Below are 24,854 nucleotides of genomic sequence, written 5' to 3'. Positions count from 1 at the left end.
AGGTAGTCCTTGCTTAATGGTGGTAACTGAAACCAGAATTTCCATTGTTAAGGAATATAGTCGCAATGTCATGAGACTACACTGCTTAGCAATGGTAATCCCAGTAGTCCCCATTAGCGATAATAATTATCCGATCTTATTTTTGAAAAAGAAAATCAAGATTAATAGCCTTCTCTAGGTCTAACGCTGTTGATTTTTTAAAGCCTAGAATAGATGATCATACGGATTTTAATTTTCTTTTTGCTACCTCAGTTAGAAAACCCACAGTAAGCTTTATTATCTATGACTACTTCGTTGTGAGCATATATAACTGCTCCCAAATTATTATAGCTCTTGAACTTCTTGTGACCATCCAAAGACTATACTCAGTTCACATTTTGGTGTACCTCTACTATATTAAAACCATTTCTCTACCTTAAAGCACGCTAGAACATTACAGGCACTACTTTTATTTTATTTGAGGCTTACGTGAGTTTGCTACTGCAGTAAGAACAACGGAAACAGCTAATGTGATAGACTTGCTGGTTGGCAAAGAGACGCTCCATTGGATATACCGTCTTCTTGCAAGCAATACATATTTCCTTTGCTGGCACCTGAAATTTCTGTTGAAAGAAAAATGGGTGAATGGTGTAAATATGAACAATCTTTTGGTATTTTTCACTGAAGAGTCCTAAAGTTATCCTCTACAGAATCTTCCTCTAAAGTTAATACAGATTAAATTATGTAATTTAAAAAGAACATTCTCTCCTATGTGTACCTAGTCCTAAACCTCGTCACATTTAGCATTCTTGAAAATTTTTGCAAAAATCCCAAAATAATTTAGTAGACTATTTTTTGTTGCTATTTCTAATAGGCTTCAGAATTTGTCAAGCAACCAGGTAGAATGGACAAAATTCTAGATTTCTGCCAATTTAATGCTGCAGCTGTATATTCTTCAGCATCTCTAGAGAGACAAAAGATTCAAAACAGAGGTAATTGAAGAGAGAGACCAGAAGCAAAAGCAGCAAAGGCACTTAAGAGTCTAAAACACGGGTGTCAAACTCGAGGCGTCATGGTGCCATCGCATGCCGTTTCACGACTTTTTTCCCTTTGCGGAGCTGGGGTGGGCGTGGCCTGCGCATGACGCATCTGGCCTATGGAGCACCAGTTTGACACCCCGGTCTAAAACAATGAAGACAGATTTAAAGGCTCTAACCAAATACTTAAAATGTTGGCACTGATTAGTTTCACTATGAAAAACACCATCATCCTGAGGATTATATCAAGCCTACTCTCGGTTTAAAATGCCACTTACATTTCTTTTCTTTTTTTTAAGGTGGCAAATTAATGTCCAGAACAGCTCTGCTAAAGCATGCTAGAACTAGACAGTCAACACCACTCAGAGCTGGCTTATGGTTGGAAGCATGTAGGATTGCTCCTCTTCTCTCTTTTCCAGTGCTCAAGCCTGGGGCTTCTGCCTTCACCCAAGCAGAAAATGCATGAGAAAGCATACACAAAGTTGAAGGAGCGAAAGGAGTTAGGGAAGCTCAAGGTAGCTACAGGCTACAGTCAAAAAGTCACGATGGGAGCCATAACACAGGTAATCTTCAACTTACAACCACAATTGAGATCAAAGCTTTCATTACTAAGCAAGGCAGCTGTTAAGTAAGTCATGCATGCAAGTTTATGGCATTTTTTGGTCACAACTGTTAAGTAAATCACTGTGATTGTTACATGAATCATGCAATTTGTTAAGCAAACCAGCTTCTCCCATTTACTTTGTTTGTCAGAAGCTGTCTGGGAAGCTTGCAAATGATGACCACATGGCTCGAGGATACTATTGTAAATTGGTTGCCAAGTGCTGGAATTTTGATGACCACCAGGGCTCTGCGACAGTCATAAATGCAAGAATGGGTTGTGACTTTTTTCAGCACTACAGTAACTTTGAACTGTCATTAATTGAATGGTTGTAAGTTGATGGTTACCTGTAGGGCGGTCAATGCTCTGCTTCCTTTTTATGACTGATTGTAACCTCAGTGAATTTACCTGAGCAATTAAGTTTTTATCACATGTTCTGCCTTCAAAATCAATTGTCAAACAATTGATTCTTATAGTAAACTATCTACTGAAATAACTTCTGGAATTGGTGCTTCAACAGGCAGAAATTATGAATGTGTTCTAATGTATCAAAACTCTTCCTGTACGTTATAATTGCTATAAGAATGGGTTGTCTAAATAAAAGTGAAAACAGACTGGGTGGCACAAATTAAACAAATAGATAGGACAAATATGAGCGGAAAGAGATGCGCTGCCAGATATTCAAGCAACGTTGATTAACTAACAGTATTGTACCTAAAACATGTTAAGATTTCAGTTGGTTTAAATGCCTGATGTTACTTTATACATGGGTTAGCTACCCCACAGCTTTTGGAAATGGGTGGCAAAAAATGCACAAGGCTGGTTTTGTGTTCTATAGAAAAAGTTTTCTGAAAAGAAAGAAATGTTGCACATAATGAAACATTTTTATTATAATGATCAGGGAAGCGACAGCGCCATGGAATTCCCCTAATAGTGCAGACTATAGATCCTTCTAAAGAATCCAGGAAATAAATTTGAATATTAAAACTCCGCCTTTTCCAACTTGCTCTTGGAACAGGCACTTGCAATAAATGACATCAGTTGCAGCAATGTATGTTCCCTTTTCCAACTTACATGGGAGAAACTTTTGGGGTGTGCAGAAGTATATTCCTTTTCAAGCATGTTATGAAGAACAACTACAGTAGAGCCATGAAGTCCAGTTAATAATTAAAAGAGGAGAGGACGCAGGAAAGCTGAGAGATGAGCTCACGTTAAAAAGGAAGCAGAAGACAGGAATAGAGATAAGAAACCAGGAGCAGGAAACAGAAGCTGAAAAAGACAAATGACTATTTATAAACGTTATATGGATTTGTTGGAAAGTACACTGAGTAGTTCCCTCCAGTGACAAATATTTTATTATAAAGCTAATTAAAGTAGGCTCAGCCGCTAAGAAATTCCTTTATGAACAGGAAAAAAAATTCAAAACAAAGGGTCACAGCATATATACTACAGTATAACATATTTCACAAACAACTGTTCAGGAAAAACTACATGGACATATCAATTGAAATTATTAGCAATACTGCACGATTTCCTATTAAAAGCTGACAACCTCTCCCACAAATTAGCGGTAAACAGAAATCAAATGTCAAATGTTCTGGTTTCCACATTTCTATAACTCAACATTTCTATAACTCAAAAAACATATCATGTACAGTAACCTTCTTTCTACCCTTTTAACAGACCCAGTTGAGAATGGAATTTAGTCTATTGTAATTAAAATGTAGAGAGAAATATAGATTGACACTTGTCTTCATTATTTCACAAATGTCACCAATAGTCACAGAAGACCTTATGATATGTCAGCAACGGGACTTACTCATGGCTAAACAAAGTTTGAAGCACTTTGTGTTTTTAGAAAACATACATTCATGAAAATATGTTAAATACAAAAACATAAGCTTAGGGACTCCAAAGCAGAATTATACTGATAAACCAGTCCTGAAATGAGTTTCTAAATAACTAGATATTTCTAGGCCTGCATATGTTTTCTTTTTTCATCTGTGTGTACACGCATGAACATGTAGCCATGTCATTGTTTATGTGTATATCAACATATTTGTGTTGCTTATTTTTGAATGCATTCTGTATGTTGAATAAAAAAATTAAATCATGTTATACAGAAACCAGATACAGATACAGTTTTTCAAAATAGCTTTTGTTGAGATGTCCTGAGAGTCAATGTGAAATCACCATTAAGGTGCTGGAACAGTGTTAAGAGACACCAATTTGGTCATTTTTTCTCAACTCACTCTGTCTTCCAGAATTGTTAGAGGAAAAACTGGGTTAATGGAAAAAAAAGGCAAGACATAAATCTAACAAAGGAATAAATTAATATATTTTTTACAAATTCACAGAACTATAACGTACTATACTTTCATGACCTAAAATGTGGAAAACGATAACTTAATAAAATTTTGGAAGTCAAAAAACAGCATGATCACAAAAGGAAACACAGGCAACAATGTACAACCGACTAGTTTACATTTTAGATTTTTTTTCCTACGTTGCCCATTAATGAAAAAAAATATCCAGTGTACCTTCACTGCTTTGGGAGGAGAGCTGTCGGACTGAGTAGATGCTCTAGAATTAGGACTTTGCTGTTTGGCATGGACAGGTCTTGCAACTTCAATCTCTTTCTGGAAGTTACACCCGGCTAGAAACAAACGGACTCGTATTAGGTTCTTTTCCTCCAAACTCGTGAAGACAAGGCTCTGCCACCCAATCTCATTTCCACTCCTCAGTTCCACCAAATCATTCTGCAGCCAGCCAAGCTATCAACACTGATGCAGTTGAAGAGTGACGAGCATCTGTCTGAACCCGAATGCTTGCTGTGAAAGGAGACTTCTGAAGCTGTTAGGCTACATTCCATTTCAAGCACTTATAAACAAAACATTATATGACACCCAGGATCCAGTGAGGCAAGAATTTCTGGCAAGAGGAAAAATGACTTCCCATAAATTTTGCAAAGCAAAAATAAATAATATTTCTATGTGATACTGGATACACTGCAACTGAGTTAGAAATTAGTCAATGTGACAGCTGAACCTACATGATGGTCTGGTTTTACAGTGGTGCAAAGACCCTATATCCATGTTGGCGAACCTATGCCACATGTGCCGGAAGTGGCACGCAGAGCCATTTCCCTTGGCACGCGAGAGGTTGCCTGAAAGAGCCCCACTGCGCATGTGCACGCGCTGCCGCCCGACAGCTGATTGTCGAGTATCTGGAACGTATGCACAGGGGTGGAGGGGTGTGTGCAGGAGATGTGTGCATATGTGCAGAGATGCGCTGTGCAGGAGGGGGAATCTCACACGCATGCACAGACATGCGGCGTGCAAGGGGAGATCATGTGCACATGCATAGACGCACAGTGCACAAGGGGGGGTTGTGTTCACATGTGCAGGAGGTGTGGGGGGCCCAGCACGCATTGCCTTCTGGGTGCTGGCATGTGGGAGCCGAAAAAGGTTAGCCACTACTGCTCTATATTGAAGTGCCCATAGATAAATCCTAGTATTAAAAAAATTAACTTTTAATTTGTGTTTCACAAGCTGCAGCTGCATAAATGTTTTGTCTATAAATGAAGCTAATTAAGTAATGCAGAGTTTAGGTTTTAAATGACTGGTGACTTATCTGTTTGACCCAACAATATTTTCCTACCACATAAAATAAACTGTTAAGTACTTTTCTGAAGAGAGGAAATTGAAAAGCACCCAAAAAACCAAAAACATAGAGGTATGGTGCAAACTTAAAAATCAAGAAAATACAGTGTATTATCCAGATAGAAAACAGTATTAAATAAAGAATTATAGATCCACTAGCAACATTGCAGAAGAACTGTCTTTCAAGGATTATTGGCTAGAAACAATATATTGGAAATAATTAAGAGATGCTTTTATGCTTTGTAGTCTACATATCACCTGTCTGAACTCTTTAAAGCTGCCACATCCTTTCCTAAGATTAAGCAAAATTCCGTAACAGATTATATAATTGGAGTAAGTTAAAACGTATTTACTTTTTAGCCTCTGGGATCAATTATTTATTTTAAAATATATTCTATTATTTTGTAGTTCAATGTTTCGGTGGGAAGCAGTATGTAGAAGCATTTCTGTACTTCATTTGATCAGATTCAGTCACATAAATTCTACCAGTTAAAGTTATTTGCCATCGACTAGACAAGATTTCCTTCATTAATTGTAGTCTTTTATTTTAGTCGATAAAAGCATTGCATCGGTACATATACAGATAGTCCTCAACTTATGACCACAATTGAAGCCAAAATTTATGTTGCTAAGTGAGACATTTAGGTGAGTTTTGCCTCATTTTATGACCTTTCTTGCCACAGTTATGTGAATCATTGCAATTGTTAAGTTAGTAATGCAGTTGTTAAGTGAATCTGGCTTCCCCATTGACTTTGCTTGCCAAAAAGTGGCCTCAGGACACTGCAACCATCAAAATACGAATCAGGTGCCAAGCATACAAATTTTGATCACATGAGATGACCATGGGGATGTTTCCACCATCATAAGAGTGAAAAATGGTCATAAATCACTTTCTTCAGTGTAACTTGGAAAGGTTACTAAGTGAACTGGTGTAAGTCGAGGACTACATGTAATGCTAAAAAGTGCTGTGTTTAATTTTAGATGAAGGGTTTTTTTTGGGGGGGGGGCATTCTTTAAAGTAAAATAATAATTGACAGGACAGATCTGTTTTAAATCCTTGGTTTTCTACTCTGATTAAGACAGAAAGAATGGAAGGTTATTTTCCAATAATGAAGCATAAGGGAATAATAAATAAATAAAAAGAAATAAGCCTTCTCTCTCCCTATTCTACAATCCTAAAATAGTTTTCTCCTACTCTGAGTATAAAATAGTTTCACTCACACACAATTTATGTAAAACTATAATTAACTATAATTAATCTATAGTTAGCCTTAAAATAGCATATATTTAGGTTAATTTAATTGTGGTTTCATCTGTGCACCAAACTATTACTTAGAATTTAGATAATAAACCTGTGGTTAACTAAAAGCAGAAGAACCAGATCTATTTGTATCTTATGATTCTTGATGAATGTATTTTTTTCTTTTTATACACACTGAGAGTATATGCACCAAAGACAAATTCCTCGTGTGTCCATTCACAAGTGGCCAATAAAAAAATCTATTCTATTTTACTAAAGAAAAAGATTAAGTGAGACCAAGGAAAGTTAGCCTGGTGTCTCTTAGGATAAGCTATTTTTGCCTTGCTAATTCCACCAAACAAGCTATTTCTAACTTATCTGCACATCCATTCACATTCCTTTCAGGAGACAACACAAAACGTACACTATTTCTAATACACACTAACTTGAAGGAATAGCTTGGCTTCCATATGAGATCACGCTGTCTGATAAACAATGATGCCAAGCAGTTTTATATTCCAAATTTTTCATTTGTTTTCTGCACTTACAGTAGTCTCTTATCTCTGTTTCTATTGGCAAATCCTCAAAATAACCAACCTCAACTGGGGTAGGAACTTCCATTGCTAAGTAATGAGGGCATTAAGTGCATCATGCCCAATTTCGCAATTTGTTTTGCCACAAGTTGTTAAACCAATCTTGCTTCCCCTGTTGGCTTTACATGTCAGAAGCCCCCTGGAAAGGTTGAAAAAAAAATGACCATGTGACCCTGGGATGCTGCAACCTTCAAAAATAAATACTGATTGCTGATTTTGATCATGTGCAAGTTATTAAGTGTGAAGACTGGTCATAAATTACTTTTTTCAGCACCACTATAACTTTGAACAATTATTAAATGAAAGTTAAGGACTATCTCTATGGCAAAATCCATTTAATTCTATTTTTTTTAAAGTCAGAAATGATTAACCATTATGCAAGCAAGGAGAATGCAATCTAATCTGTTTTAAGCTCATGCAAAATTCTTAAAGGGTTCAGACTACAGAACAATCAGTTGTGGAGTGATTTAGGCAGTTTTACTTCTGACTGATTATACAGAAGACTGGAATGTTTCCAGAATTAGGTTTCAGAAGGCAAAGTAGGTATTTTTCTGAACTAAATAATTGATAAAAGCTAAAAGACAGGAGGATCTTCAGGGTAGCATCGCAAACTGAGCATAGGTGCTTTTTGTAGAACCTATGAATATGGTCAAAATAGGAGCTGGTGAAGAGATCAGCTCATCAGAATTCTTCTCGGGACTATGAAAAAAATAAAGATCACCCATGTGGATCTATTTAAAAATGCCAGAGATATTTGATTGTAAATGTCTTAACAGCAGCTAGAATTGTATTTGCGAAGAACTGGAAAAATGACAAAATACCTATGCAGGAGGAAGTTATCAAAAAAATTATGGACTGTGCTGAAATGAGTAAATTGACATTTGAAATTAGAGAACAAGAAGATAAGCAATTTTATATGATATGGGATTTGTTTTATCAATGGTTGGATAAAAAGGCATGGTAATATAATAGACTAGATAATTTTGTGATAGAAATCTAATAGATTGATATAAAACATGATACAGATATATATAACCACTGGTTGAAAGTATAACATAAATTTTAAGATAAAATGTGGAACATCTCGTATAAAACGATGGAATAAATAGTTTAGTCCTGGATGATTAATAACTGATAAATATACAAACATATGTTAGTTTGACAAAGTGAAGATTGATATAAATTGTGAGTAAATGACTACAAAAGTATAGCACAAAAGATACGTAATCAACTGACACACTGTATGTATATAAAATGGAAAAGGATTTTATGTTTTTATGTTTTTGTATGGTATGTTTGTGTTTAAAAATAAAAAACTTTATCTACAAAAAAAAATGCCAGAGATAAGAGTGATGTGCAAAAAGATGTCAAGATGAATTTACCAATTAAACCAGTTGATGTTCTGATAGTTAGAGACATGCAGGTATAATCAGAAGACTGTCTTGAAAAGCCTTCTTACTTTGGATTTACAAAAGCAACATATGTGGAGCCAGGGAAATTTTCTCAGAGAAGAGACAAAAAGGAACTGCTCAGACGAACACGAAGGGAAATTGATAAGAAATCAACTTGTGGAACAATACTTGATGGGCCTAAAGATCAAGCTTTTTAAAAAGTGAAAATAAGACATATAAAGTGCATAAGGATTAAAAAAAATATTTTCTGGTAGTTGTTAATGGAACTGTATGAGAAGGCTTTAAAGATCTATTTCTAAGTGGGAATAAATTTCTTCTGCTTTTTCGGCTCCAAAATAAGCACTAGGGCTTATTTTTGGAGAAACACAATTTCAGGGTGATCAGCCCAGCTGAATGCCCCACCCCCTGGTCTGTGCACATGAGACACAGGGACTGACGGTATCCGGCAGCAGCTGCAGCCCGCCAGTCCCTTGATTACACACTCTGGGGCTGTGCAGCCCATGCAGTGCAGGTGAGTTGCTTCCCTGTCCAAGCAACAGATGGGAGGCAAAGATGAAGGGGGGAGGCAGGCGATCCAGGTACACAGCACAGATCACAGAAATGCCGAGATTCAGTGGGCCAGAGTGGGTGGCTGGCTCGTCTTCATGTGGCAGTACTGGCAGCAGGCAGAGGTTCGGGGTGGAAGACAGAATAGCCTGCCTTCCTTGTCGCAACTCTGCCTCCCTCTGCTATTGGTGCTGCTGTGTGAAGATGAGCAACTCTGGGCTTTCTTGTGGCTCACACAAAGCGTCCAAATCGTGTGCCTCGCCCCTCACCTCTGCTTGTTGGTTGGACAGGGAATCAATTCACATGCACAGCATAGACTGCTGCTGCTGCCAGACACCATCGGCCCATGCGCACTCACTGCCTCCTGTGCTGGCCACACCCACCCTTTCACTAAGGCTTATTTTTGAGGTAGGGCTTATATTAGGTGCATGCTTAAAAATTGAGGTAGGGTTTCATTTTCAGGGTAGAGATTATTTTCAGGGAAACACACTAATTCCTTATTTTGTAGGTTTGGGAATAAAAGAGAGATTAAGAACTCACCAGTGCCATCTTCACAGAGACTGGAATTCAAACCATCTCCTACTAAAACCTGTAGGAGAGATATGTATATGAACCATCTTTTCTTATGGAGTTATCCAGAGAACTAGAATTTACCTCATTTGGCAAGCAGAAAAGCAGAAAAACAGGCAAAGTTGTTGGGAAAAGCACAAAGCAGATTGTGATGCAAAAACCGCAGCATTACTGCCACATCAAATCTTAAATTGCCACAAACCAGCAGTCCCTACTATTGCGGATTAAATAAACATTATACCATGCCTGAAGGTTTCTGAGGACTACAAAGCTAGCAATTGGCAATGTGAAAAACAGAACACTCCCAGAGAGTGTCCACATAATCCAAACATTAAGTAATGTTTTAATTTATTATTTATATTTTAAAATGAACTGCATATGATCACCAAATCACAACCTGAAATCTTATCAGATTTAGATGATAAAGCCAAAGACTCTTACATTTGGTAATCCCAAAGTTTTCACTCTATTCCCCCCAAACTTTGGCACCAGTATTAGAGAAAAATAATATCTTTGAGTCCTTGGATCAAACTTGGAACAACTGCTACAGAGTTTTAGACTCTATTTGTAGTTATTTGCATTTGGCTAACAAGTCCAATCCTCCAGCTCCAAGATTTGTCTGTCTATCAAATTTATATGCTTAAATGTATAATTTACATTATCATGATTTTGCAGCTCAGGTGCTTGCAAATTGTTTGATCAGGTCAGATTCTATGTAATTAATGAATATTTCAAAATGAAGTACATTCAACATAGGTATTATAAGTCTATTTTCTTTGAGTAAAATTCCACTTCATTTCTATAGGTGCATCCATGTTTAATTTTTTAGTATGGAAATGATTTGCCACTGGAACCTTCTGAATCTTTTTTTCCAACCTTAAAATTACTAGGAGATCTCCCTTTCAAGCACCAGCCAGGCTCAACTCTGTTTAGCTTCAAAGGCCAGACAAAAGAGATCACTCTCTAACCTTTTGGGCTTGGCAGCCCAGTGGGGATGTGGAGGGGATGGTACTGTGTGAGAGGCAGGCTTGTGCACAAGCACAGCTCCATTTGTTCAAGAGCCCATCACTTGCCCAAATGGAGATTTCTCTGTGAGTGGAAATGTCTGCTGCTCACGCAAGTGGAACTCCATACGTGTTTGGTTGCCACTCATACAGCCTAGTTCTGAATGTGCTGCAGCCCTGTTTTGGGCTACCGCCCAGGGATTGGGGACCCCTGTTTTACATTCCTCCCTAAGTGGTTTACAGAGTCAGCATATTGCCCCCAACAATCTAGGTCCTCATTTTACCAACCTCGGAAGGATGGAAAGCTGAGTCAACCTTGAGTCGGTGAGGATTGAACTACTGGCAGTGAGCTAAATTAGCTTGCAATACTGCGTTCTACCCACTGCACCACCATGCCATTTAGCCTTTGAACATTCAGTCTTCAAAAATCGAAAGAAGCATCTGGGGTGATACTATCTTTCTATACACCTTTGTTTCTTTATGTAAGTAGTATAGACAGATAGTCTTTGGCTTACAGCTGGTCACTTAGCAACCTTTTGAATTTACCCTAACCCTAATAGGCAACCCTCTCCCCAAAGGTACTTAAAGACTCTGTTGTTAAAGTTCCAACCGCCCCAATCACTTGACTTATTTTGAATATTCATCAACTAGCCTGCATTTATGGCTGTTTGCAATGTCCCATGATCATGTGACTGTGATATTTGTCAAAAACCATTTACTTCTGGGTTTTGGCAAAAATCCCTCAAAATGCATGATGGCCACAAAAAAAAGGTTGTATAATTGGGTTGGTTATGTGGGTGGACCTGCTTTGCAACCATCACAACTTACAACCGTGACAGGCAGGCTCCATTTGAATACTAAGTCCAGGACTACCTACAATCTCCCACATTTCTTCCCCTCAACACTGATTGACTATCTTTTAACACCTTGTTATTTGCATTACAACTTTTAATTTGCATGTCAATGCTTATTCAGTCCACATTTGAGAACAATGTACCATATCAGGAAGAAACACCAGCTTATCTTCACTTAATAAAAGTAGAACTCAGCTTTTTATCTATAGGAGAGGTTCTATCTGGAATTTCAGAGAACTGATCAATATGTACACACAGGCACAGAGTGTGTGTGTGTATACACATATACACATCCAAGCTATAGTACAGAGCAATCATAAAACAAGTCATGCCCCATTCTGAGTAAAATGGTGTCTCTGCGCCCACAATATTCACCCTGTTAAATCAAATGCACCCTAAGACTGCTCAATTAAGGAATTAATACACCGTAATAAGCTTAACTGCAGCTTCCTTCTAATTTACAGGGAAAGCCCCACTGTGAGCAATTAAACTGTGCAAATTAACAAGAAGCCAAGTAAGCTGGGCTAATATTCTGTGCTTGTGGGTCTGATTTGGAGAAACAGATGATCCCAGGCATTTCACAGCACATTCAACGGCACTCTCAGTGAAAGACACTCATGTTTTAAGCCCTCACGTGATATGAAGCAGTGCTTTTGACATGCAATTGGAGAATTAACATGCTGGTAGGTTTATTAAATATTCTTGCGCACATTCTGCCGATACCTAGGAAAGCTGTCATAACTTTCCCCGCCCCTAATTTCCACATTTCCTGCATGAACTTCTCATGCGTATCAAGCAAGTGCTTAATCGGGGCAGAAGGGAAAGCCACAAGAAGCCTATAAAATCATAAGTTATTCACTCTTTCAAATCAGCAGGAAGAGGCCTTTTACTGAAAGCATCCATTCAGCTGTAGGAAAAGAACAAATAAGGGAAATTACTTCTTTAATCCATGGTGTTTGCTTTAAAATGAGCTGACCTTCTGCTAGGGAAGCAACTTTCAACAAACCAAGAAGTTACTAGAATAGGATTAAGATCAGTTTGCCTGAGAATGTGGAGAAAAAGCTCTATGTAAGGAATAAAAATGTGCCAACAGCTTTCAGGAAATAACGGTATGGGTTGTAAACATGATTTTTTTTTATGGGCATCTCATGCTGCTCAACACATTACTTCACATTCAACAACTCTATAAATCTATGCTTGGAAACAAAACAAAAAGCTACTAAGATGTATCCTGGGTACTATAATACATATTAAAGGCTCACTCTATTCAGTCTAAGACAGTGTTTCTCAACCTCAGTGATTTCAAGGTGGATTTCAAATCCCAGAATTCCTTAGTCAGCACGTTGGCTGGGGAATTCTTGGAGTTAATCCCATTTTAAACCTTCACAGGAATTCCATATCTGGTTTGTTTTAATTTTTACCACCATGGCAGTCCTCTTTACCTTTTCTTCAATGTGCTGAGGAAAGAAATTGTCAGAACATGGTGGCAAATTCTCCTTCTGCTCATAATTGTAGTCTTTGTCTTCATTTTCATTAGTTTGAATCTCATTCTATAAAAAAACAAAACACTTGAGTTTAATTGAACATAGGTTGAGTATATTTTTAATATGCCTACAACTAGATTTATATGTAGAAGAATATGGCAAAAAAGATGAAATAAATCTAATATTAAAGTAACAGACCCATTATCTATATCACAAGTATGTTGTTGTTTTAACCATTCAGTCGCTTGGTGATTTAATAGCGTTGGACATGAGTGAATGGTTAAAACCACACAGTATATATGTCCTATATTTAATTACCGTATTATTATGTTACCATTCAATTATATTCCTAAAGTCATTCTTAAGGCTAGAACTAAAATGATAAATTCATTTGATAGTGAATTAAAACCTGCAAAACCAACCAACTAATCAATCAATAATAAACCAAAAGCGTACCACCTCCCTTAAAATCTTATAGTAGGACCAGGTCCGCATATATAATGCTAAAGAAACTTGTCTGAAAGTTAAAGAAACCTCTTTCTAGAAAAATGGGTAAGAATTACCAAGTGACTCTCTCAATAGAAGCATTGATATGTAGTCCTCACTTACAACCGTTTAGCGATCGTTCAACAGCAGTTACAACCGCACTGAAAAAAGTGACCACCACAGTTGTTCTTCTCACTTACGATGGTTGCAACATCCCCACATCAATGGGGGGAATCTGGATTCACTTAACAATTGCATGATTCACTTAACAACTGTGGTATTTTGCTTAACAAGACATCTTGCTTGGCAACAGAAATTCTGATCCCAACTGTAGTCATAAGTCAAGGAATACAGAATATTCCTTGTACAGAATATTTCACCAGTAAGGCAAAACCCTGAAAAAAAGACCTCCTTTGGTAGTTTACTGTCTCAACTCTGTGGCAATAGACCTTCTCCTACAAATTTGGTTTCTGTCCCTGTTTAAATAATTCCATTACAGCCCTGATGATTTTTTTTTTCAATCTCACTCTGGTGCTAACTTAATCTTCATTATGTAATCAGTACCGTTAATAGTACAAGACAGAAGTCATGCTGCTGGATAAAAGTGCCCATTTGCTCCTGTTAAAAGGAAGATGAGCGAGGAGAATTGCAGCTGTGAGAACGATTGGAAAAATTATTACTGGGAGAATCATAATTCACTAAAATTAAATTCTTTCTTAAATGCCAAAACATCGCTACAGGGAAAGTAATAGTGCCAAGCTATATTACTGTGGGAAATACTTCACTGTATGGAATTTTCAAAGTTCAAAGATGCCAAACTTCATTGTAAAAACTTCACAGGGTTGAGAAAAAAATACGTTTTCCTTATGTTAACAAGAACAAGGGATATCAAACTGGTACCCCTCCCAATACTAAAATAATATTTTTTTTCTTTTGTTAGAAACCTAGCTGTATTTTGGGAAAAAAGGAATTGCAATGAGTATGGTTTATGATTTTCCCTGTGAAATAGGCCTGACTGAACTTTTGCATTGGAGAAAGAAAAGCTGTCTTTTTTTTTTAACCAAAGCTTTATTTGCAGTCCACTTCCCCCTCTGCAATACACGGAACTATTAAATATGCAAAATAGGAGGAGGAGAGATATCTTCCATGACTGCTTGCCTTGTCAACTGCAAAGAATTTGGTGAAGAGAAATGTTTTCCTTTAAAAATCATATTAGGCTTTTGCAAAGGCTTAGGGAGAAAATGCACTTTGTTCACCCCCAAAATTCTCTGTTTCCTAAGCTGAAGAACATAAACATAAACTCGGATGATAGGGTTGTCAGGGCTGATGGCCTCTATTCTACTCTCTTATTTATGGAACTCAGAAACTTACATACTGCCTGACATCCACAAGTCTTAAAATTCCCAAGGTTGGAGACTCCTGGTCTAACATATGGATAAATTAATCTAGATCAGAGCTGTAAAACTCGCATTGTCACAAGATGACGTGGCCAGCACATGACGCATCTGGCCTGAAGGCCGTGAGTTTGACAGCCCTGATCTAGATCTCTGTAAACAGAAGGAAATCCCATCCTAACCACCACCATCCCAGTTTATTTGCAGTTACAGTACTCCTATGCAGATACAGAAAATATCTGGGTTTCGCACAGTGAAATTGGTTCTCCTTATCAAATTTTCAAGTAAAATGCCATTCCTTGTTATCTTAGCTATCAGCTCTCTAAAATAATATGTAACAACTGTTACTAATGGATTTCATAGAATAGACAACTGAAGTCTAACCTCAATCAGCTGTTCAAGCTTTATCACAAATTAGCCTTGCGTTCCCCTTCCTTTTTATAACAACAGCTGACAAATGAGTTAGCAGATTCATCCTTGGGGAACTACTATTTTTTCCTAGAACTTCAAAGAACATTAACTGGAATTGGTGCAAAACAATACTGCAACCAGGGAGGAGGGCATCTAAACACTTGCAGCCGGTTTTAAGACCAAAAATGTTTTCAGTTTCAGAACTGCATTCATATATAAGAATCCAGTTTTCTTCAAGCTTTTTAAACATTTCAGTGGCTTAACTAGGGAAGAAATTTTCTTTGGCAAAACAGGTGGGTTAAGGTTAGCTTAAATACTTGTTAATTTATTGCCCAGACTCCAGAAATTATTCAAGTAGATATTGACCTACCCTAGGTTCATGTTAATTTACTAACCTCTTCCAAATATAATACAGAACATAGTAAAATGTTCAGTAAGCAGGATAGGATACAGTATATTTGATTACTTTAAATGCTATGGTCCCTCTCCTTAAAATATAACAAACTCATTTTAACAGGTTGTTGCTTGCAATTCCTTATTTCAAGTATGCAGTAGCACAAAATGGCATTCTGTAAGCATCTTCCCCTCCATGCAAAAAACAATCTGCAGGTCTTGGGAATCCTGATACTTTAGCACCCATAGTTAAGAGCAGCGTTCAGCATATTTACCTAGGGAAACATGCAGGAAATGTCACATCTGAAGGCAAGAATGGTAGCAGCAGAGCCATAAACCAAATCTATGCAGATTCTCAGTCACACAGAGGTCATGGTTGTCTCAGAGATGTTTTTTTTCAAAAGGCAACTGGGCTTTCTTTCGATTTCCTTGAAAATGTTTCACTTCTCATTCAAGACGTTTCATCAGTTGAAATGTCTTGGATGAGAAGTGAAACGTTTTCAAGGAAAAACAAAGAAAGCCCAGTTGCCTTTTGAAAAAGCACCTTTGAGTCTCTCATTCTCAAAGTTCTTTTTGCTTAGGCAAGGCAATTGCTACATACATTTTTATGAAAAAGTAGCTGTTGTAAGAGACCGGAGTTGTAATACATGGCTTTCTTGAAATTGTTCATTTGATAAATTGCTGTCCGCTCATTAATTATTCCCCTAAACTAGCCTTTCCCCCACTTGCTGCAAAAAAAAAAAAGACAAAAAAGAATATCTCCAAGTTGCATCTCCTTCAATGCAACATCGGTCAGCATTTTGGTGTGATCTGGAGTTATTGTTTGTTTCAATTGATCCTTGGAACTTATTGATAGTCTGCTGGTATTTAGTCTTAGGTGAGCATCCATATTCAAACTGTTGTTACCTAGTCAGGTAATGAAATGTCTGCAAACAACTAAGCTCAGAGGACACCCTAGCTGAATTCCTCTGACCCTGCAAGAGGATACTACCTATTAAATCTCAACCTACATTGCAGTTTGACATCAAGAAATACACAAAGCACAGGGAATGGGCTCCTACATCTAAATTTTATTTTACTGAAAAGCACAGAATTCTAAGCCAGAAACACAATTCTTTCTATGTTGAACAAAATAGCAAAATCTTTCCATTCCTTCCAGTATGGAAATATGGAATCTCTGATAGTTCTTTCGTTACAAAACTAAGTGCTTTAGTGCAAATGTAGAAATCATAAATGATAATGGTAAATTTTTTAAAGCATTCTGACTCTCACTTGCAAGCATAACTTATCCCTTTTGCTGTTATGGAGGCAAAAAAGTCAGAGAAAATCCCCCACACATAAAAAGAACCTGAAAGAGGTTCCACTAGCTTTAATTAGAAATAAGACTTTAAAAGGGGAACATTCATGACTCAAGAATGTTGAGTATTCAGGGCAAAGTCATCAGTAACATTTTAGACAGAATCCTCTACTGCAGAGCAGTGACAGCCACCCACTTTTAAAAAGTAAAACTTACCACATAACTGTGAGAGCCATTCTGCTTGGATACAGCCGCTTGGTACTTAGCAAGCCTATCCTTGATGGATGTTTCTGAAAAGCGAGGTATTTCTAGGTTTCTCCTGTTCTCTGCTTTCTCTGGGCTTGAAACTGCAGAGGAATAAAGCAAATTATCTAGAACCATGTTTTTCAAACTTGACCGGTTTAAGATGTGTGGACTTCAATTCCCAGCATTCCCCAGACAGCATGATTGAAAGTTTGACACACACTGAACTTCTAGAATAAACATACACAGCTGCTGTTACTGAGACCCATTGTAAGAGATGAAAACTTCACTCTGCTTAACACAATAACCACTTAATAACCCAGGTGGCCAAAGGGCATGAATTAATTCCAGCTCCATAACCAAAGCAAAAAAAGTTTACCTTAAAGAATGAACTTTGCCTTGTTTAAAGATTCCATTGGTTTCTTTGTTAATCTAAAGCTAAATTACAGGCAATAGCATCAGACCTGGATGCGAGTAGTTCAAGAGCTACCCTTTTGAAAATAAGATGACAAAAAAAATAACGAAAGTACAGGTGGGGGAAATCATATGATTTAGATGCTTATGCTTTTGGCTCCCCCCAAAAGCACTTCCCCATTCCCATTTGAGAAATGTATGAGGTTGTTACACATCATCCAGAACTGGAGTTGAAGTGGTTGCTTGGGGGCATAGGATTCAGGTTCATACAAACACAAATTGTACTTTATGTCACCCAATTCCAAATAATACAAATCACACTTGACTTACAAACTGTTGTCCAGTTTGCTTAGAAAAACAGGGAAGAGCTGCTGCAGCTGCTGTAGCAGGGCCAAATTTTATGTAATTACTATGTCACCACAGTTGATATGGGTGTAACTTACATCTACCAACAATTATACTGCCATATCTGTGGAGATCTGTCTCTACACCAAAGAAAAACATATTATCTCATGTTATGAGATCATGTTATCTCTTTTACACACAAGGATGTAGCAGTTGATAGTGATTGCAATCTCCAAAGACATTTCCATTTTATCCAAGGGATGCATTAGTATCTCCCCTTCAAGTAAACAGAGGTCATCACTAGAAGTCTGGTCTAGTAGTAGAGTAGCTATGAATATGAGGAAGTATCAATACCGAAGGTTACATATTTTTTAAAGAAATCCAATTGAAAAGGACAAAGTAATTATCCGCTCTAGAATGATTTTCTTGGTTCCATGTATCAAACTGAAAAAGAAATCTTTGATCCACCACTATGACAAGTTCCATTTCAAATCAAATTGTATAAAACACCATTAAACTCACATTGGCCTAAACCATCATTTCAAACTCTTAAGAGTACACACACATTTTTGTACTAACTTTTTTCCATCCCTTTTGCTATGGCAATTCCAGATAAAAAGTGATCAGAAGAAAAAAAAAGTACTACTTAATTTTCAGTTAGATTTCAGTTAAATCTCCACTCATAAATCTAATACCTTTACATTAAGAATTTATTTGGGTAATAATGTTTGGAAGTCTCTGGGAGCCATACCAAACATTTCTACTCCTCTGTATTAGATGATTTAGGGATGTTTCCATTCCTTCTCAGCTTCAATTCCCTATTATGGTTGATTAATTTCTATGGCAAAGGGCAATGTTCCTCAAATTTATGTGTGGACTTAAATTCCCAGAACTCCTTAGGCAGCATGTTGACTGGGTAATTCTTGGCACTAAAGTCTACACATGCTGTCTGGGACATTCTGGGAGTTGAAGCCCAAGTATTTTAAATTTGCCGAGGTTGAGAAACGCTGGTCTTAGACAACCTTTTGTCTGACATGGCATAACGTTTCCTATTTGGACAGGGAGTTTCATTCAGACTAGATCTGGAAGGGATCTTGGAGTCTTCTACTCCAACCCCCTGCTCAAAGGAGGAGACTCTGCCATTCCAGAGAGGTGGCTGTCCACTTTTTTTCTTAAAACCTCCAATGATGAAGCACCTACAACTTCTGAAAGCAAGCTGTCCCACTGGTTAATTGTCCTCGCTGTTAGGAAGTTTCTCCTTAAATCCAGATCGCTTTTTTTTCTTGAGTAGTTCCCAGCCATTGTTTCTTGCCTTGCCTTCTGGTGCTTTGGAAAAACGTTGATCCTCTCTTCTTTGTGGTAGCCCCTTAAATACTGGAATACTGCTATCATGTCACTCCTAGTCCTTCTTTTCTCTAGACTGACCATACCCAAGTCCTGCAACCATTCTTCTTATGTTTAGTCTCCAGGCCTTTAATTATCTTAGTTGCTCTTCTTTGCACTTTTCCCAAAGTCTCAACATCTTTTTTGTGATGTGGTGACCCAAACTGGATGCGGTATTCCAGGTGTGGCCTTACTAAGGATTTATAAAGCGGTATTAATACTTCATGTGATTTTGATTCTTTGCCTCTAGTTTATGCAACCAAGGATTGTATTAGCTTTTTTGGCTGTTGCCGCACACTGCTGGCTCATGTTTGGACTAGAAGACCTCAAAGTCCCGTTCAACTCTGTCATTCTGGTCTAGGCTACCGAGTTACTCGTAAGGAATTCAACCATTACTGACTGTATAAACTGAAACCATTGTGCCTCTACCAGCCTTATGTATGTAAGGAGAAAATCCCATTAAATTAATTCTTCACATATGCTGAAGCACTTTGTACTTATTTTGTATATATGATATTTTGATTTCTTTGTCTCATGTACAATGATTGATCAATTACAACTTTCTTCAGTATATGCAATATGTGGTCGTTTCTTAAAATATCTACAGAGATAGTCCTTGACTTATAACAATTGGGCCTGGAATTTCAGTTATTAAGCAAGTCATTTCAAAAGGGACCAGATTTTATGACCATTTTTACTGTGTTCATTAAGGAAATTATATGGTTAAAGCAATCACACAGCTGTTAAGCAAATCCAGCTTTCCCCCATTGACTTTGCATGTCGGAAACTGTGGGAAGGTCACAAAATGAGATCATGTGACCCAGGGTGGGATTCAAATTTGTAACAACTGGTTCTGTGGGCGTGGCTTAGGTGGTGGGCATGGCTTGGTGGTCATGTGACTGGGTGGACATGGCTTGGTGGGCTAGTTATTGGCTGGGTGTGGCCAACTCAATATCACTCACATCAAGGCACATATCTCCTCACCTGGCCTCTCATGACTTCGGGGATGCTGCAATAGTAGTAAGGGTGAAAAATGGCCATAAGTCATTTTTTTCAGTGCCATTGTAACTTTGAATGGTCCCACCACACAAGCAAAGTACCAGCAAAGGAGGGGAAAAACATTCCAGAGAAGTTCCAGAGACAGGAAGTCTAGTCCTGCCAAGAATGTAATAAGGCAGTTTCTGTAAGCAAAACCAGAATGTTTTCTTCCCGCCTTCCTTTCAGGATTAGGCCAGTAATTTCTTCTAACAACCAGTTCACCAAACTGCTTAGAATATTAACAACCGGTTCTAGCGAATAGTTGCAAACTGGTAGAATCCCACCCCTGATGTGACCACAACATGCTGAAAACGACATAAATTTGAGCCTAACTGTGATTGTGTGACCATGAGGGTGGGGCAAAAGTCACAATTTTGAGGATAAGTCATAAGTCACTTTTTTCAATACCATTGTAACTTCAAACCATTGTCAAACAAGTGATCATAAGTCAAGGACTACCCAAACATAACTCTTCCATATTATAATGACTAGGCACACAGTTTCAATATATTAGCAATCTATAAGCATTTATCCTATTTTTTTAACCACGTCATATAAATTAATTAGATATATTTGCATTTTAAGTTGTTTAATATTTAAAATTCTGAAGTGTCCCTCTTTTTTATTAAAGGGATAAATACTGTGCATGCCATTGTACATATACAGTAGGAGTCATCCCAACTATATTGAATATTGCTCACGTGAAGAATTGTGGCTTCTTTCTCGATGAGGTAAGTCAAGGTCCTCTGAAAAGAAGTGGCTCTCTGAGATCATCCTACCCTCAGCAGCTCTGCCATGGTCATGAACAACCTGCTTTAAAAGGGAAAGATTTTCTGTTTATTATTTGATTAGTGATCAAATGAAGAGAAAGAAGTAAGTAAGCAGCAGCAAGAAAGATCAGTCCAACAACATCCATGCAGCAAACCAAGATGTTCTTTCTCACCCAATGAACTCTAAATGTATGGTGAACGCTAAGAATTTATTCAAGCTGGTAAACATTAATTTAGTTAGGTTGACTGTACAGGTAGCCCTCAACGTATGGCCACAATTGAGCCCAAAATTTATGTTGTCAAGTGAGGCATTTGTTAAGTGAGTTTTGCCTCATTTTACAACCTTTCTTGTCACAGTTGCTAAGTGAATCACTGCTGTTGATAAGTTAGTATCCTGGTTGTTAAGTGAATCTGGCTCCCCCATTGACTTTGCTTGAGAGAAGGTTGCAAAAGGTGATCACATGTCCTTGGGACACAGCAACAGTCATAAGTATGATCCAGTTGCCAAGCATCTGAATTTGGATCACAAGACCATGGGGATGCTGCAAAGGTCATAACTATGAAAAATGGTCATAAGTCACTTTTTCAGTGCTGTTGTAACTTTGAATGGTCATTAAATGAACTGTTGTAAGTTGGACTACCTGCATTAATTTTATGTGAAACTAGCTCTATACCCATGCTTTGCTACGAAACTGTAGTCGGGCTTAGGTTTTTGGGAAGAAAAGAAAATTCTGCCTCTGCCTACCAGCATCCTTCAGTATTCATCTGGCTAGTGTCCTGTCAGTGTTTGAGAGAGTTGGGGTCTGTTTGGAAACTGAAACAGTATTTGCTGTGTGAGCAAGGAGACAGCAAGGATCCTGGCATGGCTTAGCTCAACTGTTCTGTACTAAAGCTGCTTGGTGCTGTTAAAGTAAAAATGAAACTGAAACTCCTCTCCTCTGCTTGTGTTTTGCATTTGGAACAGATTTCTTTTTTGGTGGGGCGGGGGGAGAGTAGAACTCCTTAGCATCAGAGAGTGTTAATAATAATATAGGAAATACTAATGCTCTGATGGTCATTTCGAAAAATCCTTTCTTAGTGAGCACCTAGAAGCCAAGAGGAACATGCCCAATTTCAGGTTTGTAGGCTTTATGGTTCTGGAGATTTTGTGATGATGCATGACTGATATTTTGCTTTTATATAGAGAGAGATTCCAGGTGTCTGAAAGGTGTTAGAGCCAAACAAACTAAGTTATGTCAGGAAGTCTGGCCTGAAGATCATAATGGGCTTTTTATTAAGGAACCTTGGAAGAAATAGTCAGTAAATCAGGTTTTAATTTTCACTGTTTAATAAAGGAGGCAATTACATTTTAGGCATTTTTGTGTCCAATGGCAGGAACACATTTGCTGAGTGAAAGTTCTAATTTACGAGTTAGAACTGAATATATCCTGGCTCAAAATTCTTTATTTATAAGTAATGTTGGTTGTTAAGTAACAAACAGCCTCACAGGTTCATCTATCCAAATTCAAAGCTTCTAGACATAAGTTGCCAATGGAACCCCAGGTTAGCATACACTGAGTATTTTTAAATTCCTATTTTGATCCTTTAGCAGAAAATACAGCAATGTTATCTGGCATTCAATGTTACTAAAAATGTCATATAATTAAAATGTAGTAAAAAAAGAAGAAGGCTCAAATACACACAGACATACATACACATACTTCCCACCATCACCTCCTTTACACACAGCACCCAATGATCTTAGTGAAGGTAATAACCACATGGCAATAAATAGCAGTGGAATCATCTCAAATCTAATGAGCCAAAAATGATCAACAGACTAATCCACAAAGCTTTTGAGCAAATTCATCAGTAAGGTATTTTTTTTATTTCAGAAGCAGCTTTGGTTTTCAAATAAACTTTTACAGTAATACCCTGTTTCTCCAACAATACGGCCTCCCCCAATAGGAAGTCCCAGCATGTTTTATAGGCATGAAATGAAATTAAGCCCCTCCCCCCAAATTAAGGCCTATATTAAAACATGCAAAATGGGGGGGGGGAATGGTGGGGGGGGCTTGCCATTAGGAAGTACTTTTGTTGCACACCCGGATATGGTGCTGCCTGCGTTGACCCCGATACGAAGTGCCCCACCAACGCCAAGGTCAACATCCAAGCCGTCGCTGACCGCCCACCCAAAGATGCGGGGTGGGGGAGGAATTAAGTCACCCCCGAAAAGACGGCCTAGCCATTTTTTCAGGGCTCAAAAAAAAAATAAGACCCAGCCTTATTATGAGAAACACGGTAGGAAACATGGGGGTGGGGTGAGATGGGGAATAGAAATGATTTCTTTGCAAATTGAGAGACGTTAAACCTCATATTGCTACACTTAATCAAAACACAAATTTTAGCAATAAAGTGCACATAGAAGTCAAATAGATTCAGTTTCATTAAAAATGAAAGCTAAGGAGTTGCTCTAATTTCTCAGGAACCATTTCTCCTCTCCTTATTAAGATGCTGTCAGCAGACAGGAATTCATCTGGGCCTGCATTTTTCTATACTCAAGAAGGGAAGGATTAGGCAATAGAACTGTAAGCCAGCGCACAAGTCCCAGAAATCACAGCACTGCAAATAATTTTTTAAAAAGTGAAATAAATCAAGTGACACGCCCTACATACGGTTGTCACATACAAGTACTTCCTAGGCAATGAACAGCCTTTGCAAAAAGTTTAGAACCAACAAGAAAAAGCATTTCATCAGAGGGAAGAATGAATGCATGCATGTTAACATTTGGGTGTAGGTGCATGCATGAAAATCGATAGCAGAAAAAAATCACGATGGCCTGGCCGTATTATCGTCACAAACAGCAGAAAAGATACAAGAGATAGATGTGCTGACTTCAAACTAATTTGACTCAAAAGAATTGCTTGTGGATTAAAGTAAAGATGTTTATGAAATGTATTTATTTTTCTTGTCACTCAGGGTTTAAGAAAAAGCAAGTACAGAAATTAGCAACAGGAAAAAAATATTGAACAGGCAATTAATTTCTATAAATGTTTTTAAGGAAATATTAAGATGGACATCAACTTCCATGGCTCCTCCACTTTCACCACAGTTTTTCTAAAGCTGTTACTTACCATGTAATAATTTTTTCTTCAATACTATAGTCACAGAAGAATCCTGTCACATCTAGAATTCTAAAATACAGGCCCAATGTTGCTCACCCACATAACTGAAAGGACGTGGCATCATATTTTTAAAGTAAAGCAGTTTCCTGCTTGATTATGCTTAGGTAGGAGTCAGTCTATGTTTAAAGAAGCTAAAGGAAAGAGTGCCTGTGTATGGGTACAATAAATAAGGACTCTGATTACCTGGAACAATCCAACAAAGACTGCACAGAACCCACTTAGCCCTGAATTAAATTCTGGGGAAAGGAAAAACAAAGCTACATTGTATAGTTTGAAGAACTACCTGTCCTTGGCAAAGTTATATGAGAAGGTGTGGCAGAATGTAAGCGTTGGTTGTAAAGGTCTTGTGTCATTGCCAAAAGGATAGTCATACTGCTAAACTTGCACAGCTAAAAACTATCATAATTGTCCTCCCCACTAGAGAAAATCTCCTGGGTTGTATGATCCAATTTAATTCACAAGCCTACCATGCAGCCATCTTTGAAATGATTACATACATAAGCCAATGCCAATTGTCTATGAGATACAAACTGT

At 37.8% G+C, this 24,854-nt stretch overlaps 1 protein-coding gene across 4 annotated transcripts in view; it reads right to left on the bottom strand.

Moving 5' to 3' along the window:
- The window catches only part of LIMA1 (LIM domain and actin binding 1), a 63,091-nt gene that overhangs the window by 3,261 nt on the left and 34,976 nt on the right, over positions 1-24,854 (bottom strand). For 2 of the 4 annotated variants that reach the window (XM_026717385.2, XM_026717387.2), the window contains exons 5-10: positions 21,088-21,199; positions 17,180-17,310; positions 12,941-13,048; positions 9,611-9,659; positions 4,158-4,273; positions 469-602 (exon numbers count right to left, since the gene is read on the bottom strand). In XM_026717385.2, the coding sequence (XP_026573170.1) occupies positions 469-602; positions 4,158-4,273; positions 9,611-9,659; positions 12,941-13,048; positions 17,180-17,310; positions 21,088-21,199 (650 nt within the window). The remainder of the gene's footprint in view (positions 1-468; positions 603-4,157; positions 4,274-9,610; positions 9,660-12,940; positions 13,049-17,179; positions 17,311-21,087; positions 21,200-24,854) is intronic. The other 2 variants (XM_026717386.2, XM_026717388.2) reach the window with 1 other exon arrangement.

This window comes from Pseudonaja textilis, chromosome 2 (assembly GCF_049901715.1).
Source record: "Pseudonaja textilis isolate UNSWEBS1 chromosome 2, rPseTex1.2, whole genome shotgun sequence".
Classification (NCBI taxonomy): Eukaryota; Metazoa; Chordata; class Lepidosauria; order Squamata; family Elapidae; genus Pseudonaja; species Pseudonaja textilis.
Note: the sequence above shows the minus strand (reverse complement) of the source record. Positions and strands in the feature narration are given on the sequence as shown.